Here is a 12,029-nt window from a genome sequence, read left to right on the forward strand (position 1 = left end):
TCACAGATACTCCTGGTAACTGCAGTTAAAGACACCTTCACTAAATCACACTCCTTTAAAAAAATAGGTGCAATGTACTGCATCACTAGCATCTGGCTTCACTTAACTGCTGTACCACATCATTCACTTTCCATGCCTGATCCTTCTAAGCACTGAAAAATTGGGTTTGTTGCACCAAAGACAGTCAGTGGCTTACATCAGCTGGAATCCTGTTCTTTCTTTGTTCATTGCCTGGTGCCTTGTAGGCATAGGTAGCTCTCCTTCACATGAGACACCAAGTCCAAATACTTCATCATGGAGAACATCTCTGACTCTGGTTTTTAAGAGTCTCCTGCTGGCAGTTTCTCAGTGTTATCGTGTCTCTCCCACACTTTTTGGCAGAATACCGGTGGTCAGTGGACAAACTGATGGCTTGTTCAGCTTCCTGCGGCCACAAAGGGGTGCAGCTGCCCCAGCTGAGATGCTTACTGGATGGGGCTGAAGTCAACATATCCCACTGCAAAGAGAAGCCCAAGCCAGCTCTGCAGCCCATCGCATGCAACAGGAGAGACTGTCCTTCACGGTTCGTCTGTCTGGTGTTAAAATGTCATACATGCTTTTAAGATGTTCTTGAAGAGTTCTTTGCACTGGACATCATGCCATTGCAGCCTCTCTTGTGCCTGTCTGGAGAAAAGTCATGGCTAAAAGGGAATTTATGAGTGCTTAACCTAGACAGCTAGGAATTTGTAGCAAGATTTGTGGAAAACATTGACAGAACATGGTAGAAAGAGAGTTTACTCTTCAGTAATTAGGTTAGAAAATAATAGAGAGGTTATTGCCTACTCTGTATTAGCGAAGTTCACTGCTTGAGTTGTCTTGGGTGATTCCAGCCTCACCCTGTGTTGGATGTAAATATCATACCTGTTCGGAGCTCTATACATATGGGAGTTTCGTCACCCAAGAACTGTATGGTCATAACTTTTCTGTGTTCAACATGGCTTCATACCAGTTTATCCCAACAATATAACAGACAAGAAGCTAGGTTTAGCAGCTGTTTGGGGGTTTTATTCTGAGTTCCTGTGTTGCCTGAACATCAATACAGGCAGGACTGTAGCTGCAACTGCAAGGAATTCCCTTAGCAGAGTGGAAATGGCTTTTGTAAAATGGGCATATCCCCTAGTGGGTATGAAGGGGGATCATACTGAGTTCTGCCTCCTTTTGGAGATTGCTAGCTTATGGTGTCCTTGGGGTTGTAACTCTCTGCCCCTGTAAACCCCTGTTTTTCAGTTACTGTTAAACACAATGGAGTCAGGACAGCTTGAAAGACTTCTGACTGCACTTAGGTCTTCCTCTGCTGCTTCACAGAATCACAGAATCACTACAGTTGGAAAAGACCTGTAAGATCATCAAGTCCAACCTGGGGGAAAAAAAAAAAAAAAAAAAAAAAAAGCCAACCACCACACAACAACAACAAGCCACAACACACCAAAAACCAACCCACCCAACACCACACAGCACCATGCCCATCAAGCTACATCCCACAATGCCACATCCACACGCTCCATGAATACCTCCAGGGAGGGTGACTCTACCACCTCCATGGGCAGCCTATTCCAATGTTTCACTACTCTTTCAGTAAAGAACTTTTTCCTAATATCTAGCCTGAACCTCCCCTGGCGCAACTTGAGGCCATTTCTTCTGGTCCTGTCACTAGTCACTTGGGAGAAGAGACCAACACCCACCTCTCTGCAAACCCCTTCAGGTAGTTGTAGAGAGCGATGAGGTCTCCCCTCAGCCTCCTCTTCTCCAGGCTAAACAACCCCAGCTCCCTCAGCGGCTCCTCATAAGACTTGTGTTCCAGACTCCTCACCAGCTTCGTTGCCCTTCTCTGGACACGCTCCAGCACCTCAATGTCTTTCTTGTAGTGAGGGGCCTAAAACTGAACACAGTATTCGAGGTGCGGCCTCACCAGAGCCGAGTACAGAGGCATGATCACCTCCCTGCTCCTGCTGGCCACACCATTTCTGATACAAGCCAGGATGCCGTTGGCCTTCTTGGCCACCTGGGCACACTGCTGGCTCATATTCAGCCGGCTGTCAATCAACACCCCCAGGTCCTTTTCTGCGGGGGAGCTTTCCAGCCACTCATCCCCAAGCCTGTAGCATTGCCTGGGGTTGTTGTGGCCAAAGTGTAGAACCCGGCACTTGGCCTTATTGAACTTCATCCGGTTGGCCTCAGCCCATCGATCCAGCCTGTCCAGATCCCTCTGCAGAGCCTTCCTACCCTCGAGCAGATCAACAATCCCTCCCAACTTGGTGTCGTCTGCAAACTTGCTGAGGGTGCACTCTATCCCCTCATCCAGATCATCAATGAAGACATTAAACAAGACCGGTCCCAAAACTGAGCCCTGGGGGACTCCACTTGTGACCGGCCGCCAGCTGGATTTCACCCCATTCACCACAACTCTCTGGGCTCGGCCATCCAGCCAGTTTTTTACCCAGCGAAGAGTGTACCTGTCTAAACCACGGGCCGCCAGCTTCTCCAGGAGAATACTGTGGGGAACAGTGTCAAAGGCTTTGCTGAAGTCCAGGTAGACAACATCAACAGCCTTCCCCTCATCCACTAGGCGGGTCACCTGATCATAGAAGGAGATCAGGTTGGTCAAGCAGGACCTGCCTTTCATGAACCCATGCTGGCTTGGCCTGATCCCTTGGTTGTCCTGCACGTGTCCCGTGAGCGCCCTCAAGATAAGCCTCTCCATAACCTTCCCCGGCACCGAGGTCAGGCTGACAGGCCTGTAGTTCCCCGGATCCTCCTTCCGACCCTTCTTGTAGATGGGCGTCACGTTGGCAAGCCTCCAGTCATCCGGGACCTCCCCCGTTAACCAGGACTGTTGATAAATGATGGAGAGTGGCTTGGCAAGCTCCTCCACCAGCTCCCTCAGCACCCTTGGGTGGATGCCATCAGGCCCCATAGACTTATGAGTGTCCAGGTGGCATAGCAGGTCGTTAACTGCTTCCTCCTGGATCATGGGGAGCCTATTTTGCTCTCCATCCCTGTCATCCAGCTCAGGGAGACGGATACCCTGAGGATACCTGGTGTGGCTGTTAAAGACTGAGGCAAAGAAGGCATTAAGTACCTCAGCCTTTTCCTCATCCTTCGTGACAATGTTCCCCGACGCATCCAGTAGAGGATGGAGATCCTCCTCGGCTCTCTTTTTGTTGTTAATGTATTTATAGAAGCTTTTTTTGTTGTCCCTCACGACCGTGGCCAGGTTGAGCTCTAGCTGCGCTTTCGCCTTCCTAATTCCCTCCCTGCATGACCTAACGAGGTCCTTGTATTCTTCTTCACTTGCCTGCCCCTTTTTCCAGAGGTGGTAAGTTCTCTTTTTTTCCCCGAGCCTCAGCATAAGCTCCTTGTTCAGCCAGGCCGGCCGTCTTCCCCGCCGGCTCTTCTTACGGCACATGGGCACTGCCTGCTCCTGCGCCTTCAAGATTTCCTTCTTGAAGAAGGTCCAGCCTTCCTGGGCCCCTTTGCCCTTCAGGACCATCTCCCAAGGGACCCTCCCAACTAGTGTCCTGAACAGGCCAAAGTCTGCCCTCCGGAAGTCCATGGTAGCGGTATTGCTCACCCGCCTCCTTACTTGGCTAAAAATTGAAAACTCTATCATTTCATGGTCGCTAAACCCGAGATGGCCTCCGACCTTCACTTCTCCCACCAGACACTCTCTGTTCGTAAACAGCAGGTCAAGCAGGGCACCTTCCCTTGTAGGCTCGCTTACCAGCTGCGTCAGGAAGTTATCTTCCACACACTCCAGGAACCTCCGGGACTGTTTCCTCTTAGCTGTGTTGTACTTCCAGCAGACATCTGGTAAGTTGAAGTCCCCCACAAGAGCAAGGGCTTGCGACTGTGAGACTTCTGCCAGTCGCTTGAAGAACGCTTCATCAGCTTCTACGCCCTGGTCGGGTGGTCTATAACAGACCCCCAGCAGGATATCCGGCTTGTTGGCCTATCCCCTCATCCTTGCCCATAAGCATTCAACCCCGTCGTGACAATCATCCAGCTCTATACAATCAAAGCACTCCTTGACGTACAGAGCTACCCCACCGCCTCTCCTTCCTTGCCTGTCCCTCCTGAAGAGCTTATAGCCCTCCATCGCAGCACTCCAGCCATGCGAGTCGTCCCACCATGTTTCTGTGATGGCGACCACGTCATAGCTGCCCCGCCGCACGATGGCTTCCAGCTCCTCCTGTTTGCCACCCATGCTGCGTGCATTGGAGTAGATGCACTTGAGCTGGGCTATCGGTCTTGCCCCCCACACAAAACACTTTCCTTCTTTGATAACCTTTGGTGCAAAGAAGAATACATCCTGCATGCCTATGCAGAGAGTCAGTGTAGTGGTATACTCCCTCCATGTCAAAAATGTCCTACTTCTGCAATTCAGTGTCTCCTTAGCTGAGATGTGTAAATGTGCTTTTCCATATTTTTCTGGGTTTTGACTCCCTCCTCTCCCCTATTTCCACTGTGGACATGATGTGTTTCTGTATACAAGGACTTAAAAGTAGTCAGGGTCTCAAGAGAAATTTAGTACAACTTCTCTCATTCAGCAGTGATTTGGGAATTGTATTAAAAAAGAGAGTTTAAGCTGAGGCAAGGAGAGCTGCTAAGCAACCTGATGAGAAGTAAGCGGCCAGATTTTTCACTCTTCCTGTGTCTTGGGTATATGACAAGGTTCTGTTTAATTACCTTTTAAAATATATTCCTACCCCTCTTTGCAGGCAAATGTTTTCTGAGTTGACAGCTCAGTCATGAGAAGGAAACCAAAAGAGATTTAAGAAAATATGAAACACGCTCATTAGCAGCAGTTTTCCTTGGTGATGGCAGTAAATTCCATGGGAATGGTTTATGTCTTTTTATACCCTCCCTGAACCATAACACAACCCACAATCCTCCCTCAGTTCCTGAGAAACTGCTGAGATGTAAGCTTTGAAATTAAAGTTGATTGAAATGTAGAGCAGAGCTTTACAAGGAGTACGAAAACTTCAGGTTCAACCTCACCAAACTGCATGAAAAAAAGTAGCAGTGTTTTTGTTTTCCATGTTGGGAATGTGTTTGTTTATATACTTGTTTCTGTGACCACAGGAGTTAATCACCTGAAGAAGACTGAGGAATAGCAGTGGATGGCTCTCCATGGCACTGGAGAACACCCATTGCCTATTTTGTAACATAATCAAACACTGCTGGTGAGGGATATTTTCCTCCCAATAATACACAAACCCTGCAGAGTAGCCTGAAACTTAATGAAGCAAACTGCTGACTTGACCATAAAACTCTTCAGAAAACTAGTAATCAGTCCCATCCTTCCTGTTCCTACCTACCTCCCAAAGCCAACCGTACAAGTATTTCACTTAATGATCACTAAAGAGACAAAATGTGTTGTCCATTTTGGTAAGAGTTTCGACCTGGACAATTATTTTCTGTTGCTACGGGCTTTTTACTAGTTAGACTGGATTTTTTAAACCCCAGCACACAGGGGTTCAGAGCCTCAGCCTCAGCTGTCACATGCATGGTCTGAGCTCAAGAGGAAAGAAGAAAGGTGTCCTTTGTCCTTGGGCTGACTATGCACCAGCCCCATCCTTGAGCAACCTTCAGGCTTTTCTCGATTATCCCAGCTGCCAGGGGCATAGCAGAGCAGGCAGACACCCGCAGGACACAGCAAGCTTTTGGCTATTCTGTCAGCAGCAGGTTCAAAGTGACCTGTAAGCTACTCCAGCAACTTTGCAGAGATTGTTTTCTCTACTAAGGGGTATAAATGGGCTAGTCATTCCTGGTGTTGTGACTGTAGCCTGTGACTGAGGCCTCCATGGCACAGTGGTGTAAGACTAGCCATGTCCAACCCCTGTGCCTGGGCTAGAAATATTTACTAAGCCTTTAAAAACAGTCTTCAGGGCTAGAAAAATAATTCTGGGCCCAAAAAGCCTTAAGAAAGATAATTTAATGAAAAATGTGCTCTTTTCTCAGCTTTCTTCCTCTGAGCAGTTTTCAGTGACTACTATGGGAGGCTGAGGCACTCAGCAACTTCCAGGATCGCACCCTAAATGAACCAAGCCGTTGTTACCTTTCTTGGGGCCAATACATAAACACCTGTTGACACCAGTGACCCTGCAGGTGGTGGCACATATCTGCTCCCTGACCTGTTCACATTTCTCTCACAGATGGATGGTAACATCGTGGTCTCCTTGCACACGGAGCTGCAGTGGAGGCATCCAGATGCGGCGAGTGACATGTCAGCGCCTGACAGCGAAAGGCAGTTCTGTCTCAATGTCGAATGAGGCTTGTGCCCAGGTGTCCAAGCGCCCTGTGGACACACAGAACTGTAACAGGCAGCCCTGTGTTGAGTGGGTGGCCTCCTCCTGGGGCCAGGTGAGGAACAAGCCAGCAGCCCAAGAACAACCTCATCGTGTGGGCTAGAAAGAAGTGACAGAAAATGAGAGGAGTGATTTTGCACCCTGGTATATTTAGGTTATGGTCTGCAGGCTTTTGAGGAGGCAACTAATTTGCTCAGCTCTTTCAACTCCATATTTAATGCACTGCATGTTTGGATTTCTGTAGCTTCCTGTGGTCCCTAGAAATGCTGCTTGTGAACAGGACTTTTACTGCAGACCCCTGTATCGTCCCCAGTGGAAAGGTCTGCAGCTCCTCTTTATAGTGACAGATGACACATCTGGGAAATAGTTTTCTCCAAGTCTCAGTTCCCTGAGCCACCCAGTGAGTGTGTTTCAGTTTTGGCTGGCAGGAGTCAGGACTGATGATTGTGATAGGTTTGGGGGAGGGAGGTTGTACAATAACCCAGTTTTATAAAGTTGCTGATGTTGCCTGAGAACGCCAAAAAGTGGGAGCTTTCTTGCTTTGCTTTATGACAAAAAGCAGAACGGAGGGCTAAAAGCATTTTCAGACTACTTTATGCTGTTTTGCAGATCTTCAAATTCTCTCCTTGCAGCTTCATACAATGATCAGTTGTTAAAAAGCTTCACTTCATACATACCAAATATTCCATGTATTTAGAGTTAAATCGCTTTATTGTGGGAAGCCACAGAAGAGTTTTGTCTTTGTCTCTCTGTGAGCTGTGAGATTTCCTGAAAAGACACTTGTCAATATGTAGTCGATTATAACCTGGGACCAGTAATTACTATGTGCTTTCCTCCTTTTTCTCTCCACTCTAGCTTGACTGAGCCATATGTGAAGGTTGAAGATTCCACTACAGTCCAGACTTAGGGGTAGAAACTCACAGATTCTAGCCCAAAGATCTCCAGAGTGGTGATTCACAGAGGGGTATAGCATTACAGGGTGAATAAGAGACAGAGCTAAAACCACAGGAGCCAATTTTTCTAGAGGTTAAAGCCAGATACCAATACTACTTTAACATCACTTTTGGTGAAATAAACATTTTCAAAGGCAAAAAGAAAAAGCAGTTTGATAAAACCAAAATAGTCACACATCTAATTGAAATTATGAGTCAGGTAAAGGTATAGAAGCAAGGCTTCTTACCATGCAAGAAGAGGCTAAGAGAATAATTACCCAGAGTAATAACTATCAGTCTGACACAAAGAGAGCTATCATGAAATATTTTGCCTCCTTTTCTAATTAGCGTGTGGTAAGCCAGTTTGAAAACAATGAGAAATGCTATCTCATTGGATTAGAGGTTAGAGTAATACAATAGTTTCTTATTAATAACCACATGCATTCTGTATTTGCTTGGGGTAATATGCACAATACATTGCACTGCATCAAGTTTTTTTACAATGTTGGTAGTAAAAAGTGTCTTCAGCTACTAGAACTTGTTATTGTTCACTACTTGAAAGCAACTTCATTTAACTCTTGCCTGTGTATTTTGGAAATTTCTCTCATGAAAGCTGATTGAGTTATAGTACTACATTTATGAGTAAAGCTTGGAATTTTCCTTTTATGTGAAAGAAGCAAATTTTCACTCCCTGTGGAATTCCAGGTAAGGACTGGATTATCCTTGCAAAAAGCCAATTACTTCATCCTTATTTTATAGATCATTATGGCCTATATTGTTCCCCATGACATCACACTCAGCTGAGACAATCAAAGAGGTCTGAATTTAATTTGTTAGACCTAACCTCTGTGCATTATAATATAATATGTCTTCTACCTAGCTTAAAAAAAAAATTGAGTCCCACATGATTCTATACAGCTCAGTCTCCAAGCCAGAAGACTGTTATCTAATTACAGTTAGGAACATATCACTGGCTCAGTGGCTCAATGACCTTCTCGGTAGTATCATGGGGTATCATGTCCCTGCTGCCCAGGTGTAGTGACCAACTTTCCCAACTCACAGAGAAAATAAACAGACTACCTACTCTATCCCCACCTCTAGAATTAATTCCTTTCCTTCATTTAATGTTAGTGACATTTTGATCTCCACTACATAATCCCATAGTGTTTTAAAACTGGTGACTCAGGCTTGCTGGTGATGTGGACTGCGAGCCCCTGCAGATATCGCAGAAGTACTCCACGTACTCCAATAAACGACATTTCCATCTACCTTGCTCAGCAAGGGGGTTGGTTCGGAGCAACTGGAAACCTGGCAGTCACTGCTTCTCTCTCCCAGTTGTCAGGAAGGGAATAAATAGCAGAAGGAAGGGAGTATTATGTGAGGAGTGTATGGTAGTGTGAAATAGGGCTCCTACTGATGCAGGGGTGGAGGGGGCAGAAGGATCGGTCAGCAGCCCTCCCCTGCCAAAAATTCCTCCCTCACACTAAGGTCCCTTTCTTCAACCCTCAGTCTGTTCTTGAATACTATTTCCAGATACTTAGAAAAACAAAGTGTTTCCTAACAGTTGATATGATTTTAAAAGAACACAAATACATGCTTCATACCTATAGTTAATTACAATTTAATCAAAGGAGAGCATTAGAAGAGTTAAACAGTAAGCATATGATTGATAAGCTTGAATAGGTTAGGATAAACTCAGTGTTGGAGCAAGCTTGCAGATGTGCTTTCTTCATCATGCTTGCTGCTTTTGTTTATTGTCCTGCAATGCTTTTAAATTATTAAATGGAGTGGAATATGTTCTTGGTTCAGTGAGTTCTTGGTTATTAACTATTTGCCCATAAATTGTGGTAGTACAAGCTGCAAAATGCACACTAAAAGGACTGTATTGAGATTTCCTGTATGGATCATAGGCTCTTGGCTAACAACATGAGAGCATTTTATTTGCCCTAACAGATGTATTTATGATTGAACTATTGAAGAGGACAGGTAATGAATCTCCAGTGCAGATACAGAAATGTTGTAATGCTTTAATGTTTTAACACTGCTGGAGGAGAGTGAGGTAGGGCAGAAGATAACTGCGCGCTCAGCCTTCAAAGCCCTCAGAGCTGCAGGAAGTGCTCGAAAGCTCAACAGTCACTGCATAGCAGTATGCACTTTATTTCACCAGCAGTCTTATAAAAGGGGAACATGTGCTGCCTTTTACCTCCCTTAAGTCATTTTTCTGTGTTCACAGTGTAACGGGCCTTGCATTGGACCACGACTGGCTGTACAGCACAGACAGGTATTTTGCCAGACCAAAGATGGGACTTCCGTGTCATCAGATCAATGCAGTGCCTTACCAAGGTAGGACAGGAATCTCTTATGTCTGAAACCACTACCCTTTGCAGAGATGTTGAATGGACTAGTGACTTCACTGACAACTTTTGAATTTCCCCTATGTAACAAAGAGGTCATGCTGCAACCCATACAGTTACATGGTACAAATCTCACCAGGCTTAAGCGCAGGTTTTATTTGTTCCTATGAGCCCCAGAAAAAAAACCACTAGTTGACCAACAACTGGAAAGACTTCCAGGCATGCCAGATCCTAACTGAAAGGCTGTGCTATCTCTTCATAAGCTGCCAGTCTCCTCTCTTGTTTGAACACAAGCTCTATATGGGGAAAAAAAGGGACTCCACAGCTTTTGTTTTCCTGCGGATAAACTCCACTGTCAACATTGTAAAGACATATTTACTCTACATGAGACTTAGGTATGTAAATCATGCCTGATCATGACTGAAAATTAATATAATTGGCTCTCCCGCTCATGTATTTTGATTATTTGTGTGACAAATAGGTGGGAACCAAGTGTGCCTATGCATCTTCTGGAAGACTGCATTGAAGGGAAAAGGGGAGTTTCAGAGAATCGGTTTTGTTCCCACTGGCTGTAAAGCCATTAAAAAAGTTACAAAGCCCTGCTGGGTCTTACTGGTGCCGGTTCACTCATTACATCTTTTCAGTGGGCCTCTGGTTTGGCACTTTGTGGAGAGGACATTTCGGCCAAATCTTCAAATAGTTCAAATGGTCGTTTAGCTCCTGTAGAGCTATACCAGTGTGCATCCACTGAGGGTCTGGTCCTTGACTGCAGTTACAAATGGCCTTTCAGTGCACTGGAGTTAGCCCCACCTTGCACCCACTGAAGACATGACCCATAGGGTGCTCTGAGCGAATTATGTTTGGGATATGCAAGGCTTGCTGTCCCTGGAGCTTGCATGACACCAGGAGTGGCATGTGCTTGCTCCCTGGGCAGCATGGTGATGGGCCACCCCTCCCTCCCTCCTGCCCACAGGCCTTTGAGCACCCAGAACTGCTGGACCGATGTCTGCGGTGTGCACTGGAGGGTCAGCCTGTGGACCGTCTGCACAGCTACGTGCGGAAACTACGGCTTCCAGTCCCGGCGCGTGGACTGCGTGCATGTCCTCACCAACAAGCCCGTGCTGGAGCATCACTGCTCCTGGAGGCCACGGCCGGCAAACTGGCAGCGCTGCAACATCACACCCTGTGAAAACAGTAGGTTGCTGAGAGGAGGGGAGGCAGTGCGTCGTGGGGGGAGGAAAGAACGCAGAGCCATCACTCAGAAATGCAGCACTGGACCTTGCAGCTGGGCATCCTAGGGAACCTCCAGCCTGAACATGTGCAAAATGCGATGTCCAAAACTCAGATCCCCAGGGGGAATGGTGCCCATTGCAGTTTGTTGGCAATGGTGTTAGCGCTGGGATTGCGTCCCCCTGCTAATAGCGTGTGGAATGGCTGATACAGACTTAACTTTCTGTTAATGGTATAGACAGAAAGAAAAACACGAATCACAGACTGCTGGCTATAGTTAAAATACAGTAAGTCGAAATCCAGTGGGCAGGTTGATGATGGGAATTCCTGGAGTAGAGGTTGCTTGCTTTCAGGTGACAAGCAACTAACTGGGCCTGCCAAAGGACTAGAAAAGTTACAAATATTTAAAAAAACAAAAAAGAACAGATGATGTGCCTCTTTGGAAACAATACCCCACTATGGCAATGTCCACTTGGGAAACACCAGGCAGCAAAAGTCTAAATCACTATCCTTTAATTTGCCCCGGCTCCCACTTCACATGCTGAGTTTGACGGGCAGATCCCACACTCTAGCATGCAAGCCAGTCGCTGTGCAGATCGTTGCAGACACAGCAGCAGAACCTGCCTGTGCTTGCCTACGGCCACACCAGCTCTGACACTCCCTCTCAGTAGAGGCAAAGTGGTCTCCATAGGTCCAAACCCATGAGCTGAGTTTGGGGTGCCCTGATGGAAGTGGAAGGGCTGAGGAAGATTAAAGGCACCGAGCAAGACCTTTGCTGTCCTCCCAGCCTTTTCCTCCTGTATAGAAATATCCCACATCTAGACAACAGTGGAGTTAATTGACACAGACATTATTGGAGAGGGCTGTACAACTGCTCTGTGATGATCCCCTTTCCAGCCTTAGCATGGGAACTGGGAGTCCCTCAGGCAAAAACACACCCAAGGCCTTGCAGGCATACTGGACAGTTTTCAATCTGGAGTTCAAAAGCAGGAGGTTGTGGGCCTTAAAGACTGTCCAAATGATACCAGGACCTAAGTCCTAGGGGAGTTCAAAAAGTGTCTTAACATCTTCACCCTGGGCTGTGTTCTGCAACACACATGTGAAAAGCACGACACAACACCTTGTCACCTGGGTTGGAAATCCCACTCACTGTCTCTTCAAATGCA

General features: G+C 46.6%; 1 protein-coding gene across 1 annotated transcript in view; it reads left to right on the top strand.

Annotated features, from left to right (window-relative positions):
- Nucleotides 1-12,029, top strand: part of ADAMTSL1 (ADAMTS like 1) — a 213,624-nt gene that overhangs the window by 198,386 nt on the left and 3,209 nt on the right. Inside the window, exons 25-28 of the mRNA XM_059833532.1 lie at nucleotides 382-562; nucleotides 6,195-6,402; nucleotides 9,513-9,622; nucleotides 10,607-10,827. Of these exons, the coding sequence (XP_059689515.1) occupies nucleotides 382-562; nucleotides 6,195-6,402; nucleotides 9,513-9,622; nucleotides 10,607-10,827 (720 nt within the window). The remainder of the gene's footprint in view (nucleotides 1-381; nucleotides 563-6,194; nucleotides 6,403-9,512; nucleotides 9,623-10,606; nucleotides 10,828-12,029) is intronic.

This window comes from Gavia stellata, chromosome Z, assembly GCF_030936135.1.
Source record: "Gavia stellata isolate bGavSte3 chromosome Z, bGavSte3.hap2, whole genome shotgun sequence".
Taxonomy (NCBI): Eukaryota; Metazoa; Chordata; class Aves; order Gaviiformes; family Gaviidae; genus Gavia; species Gavia stellata.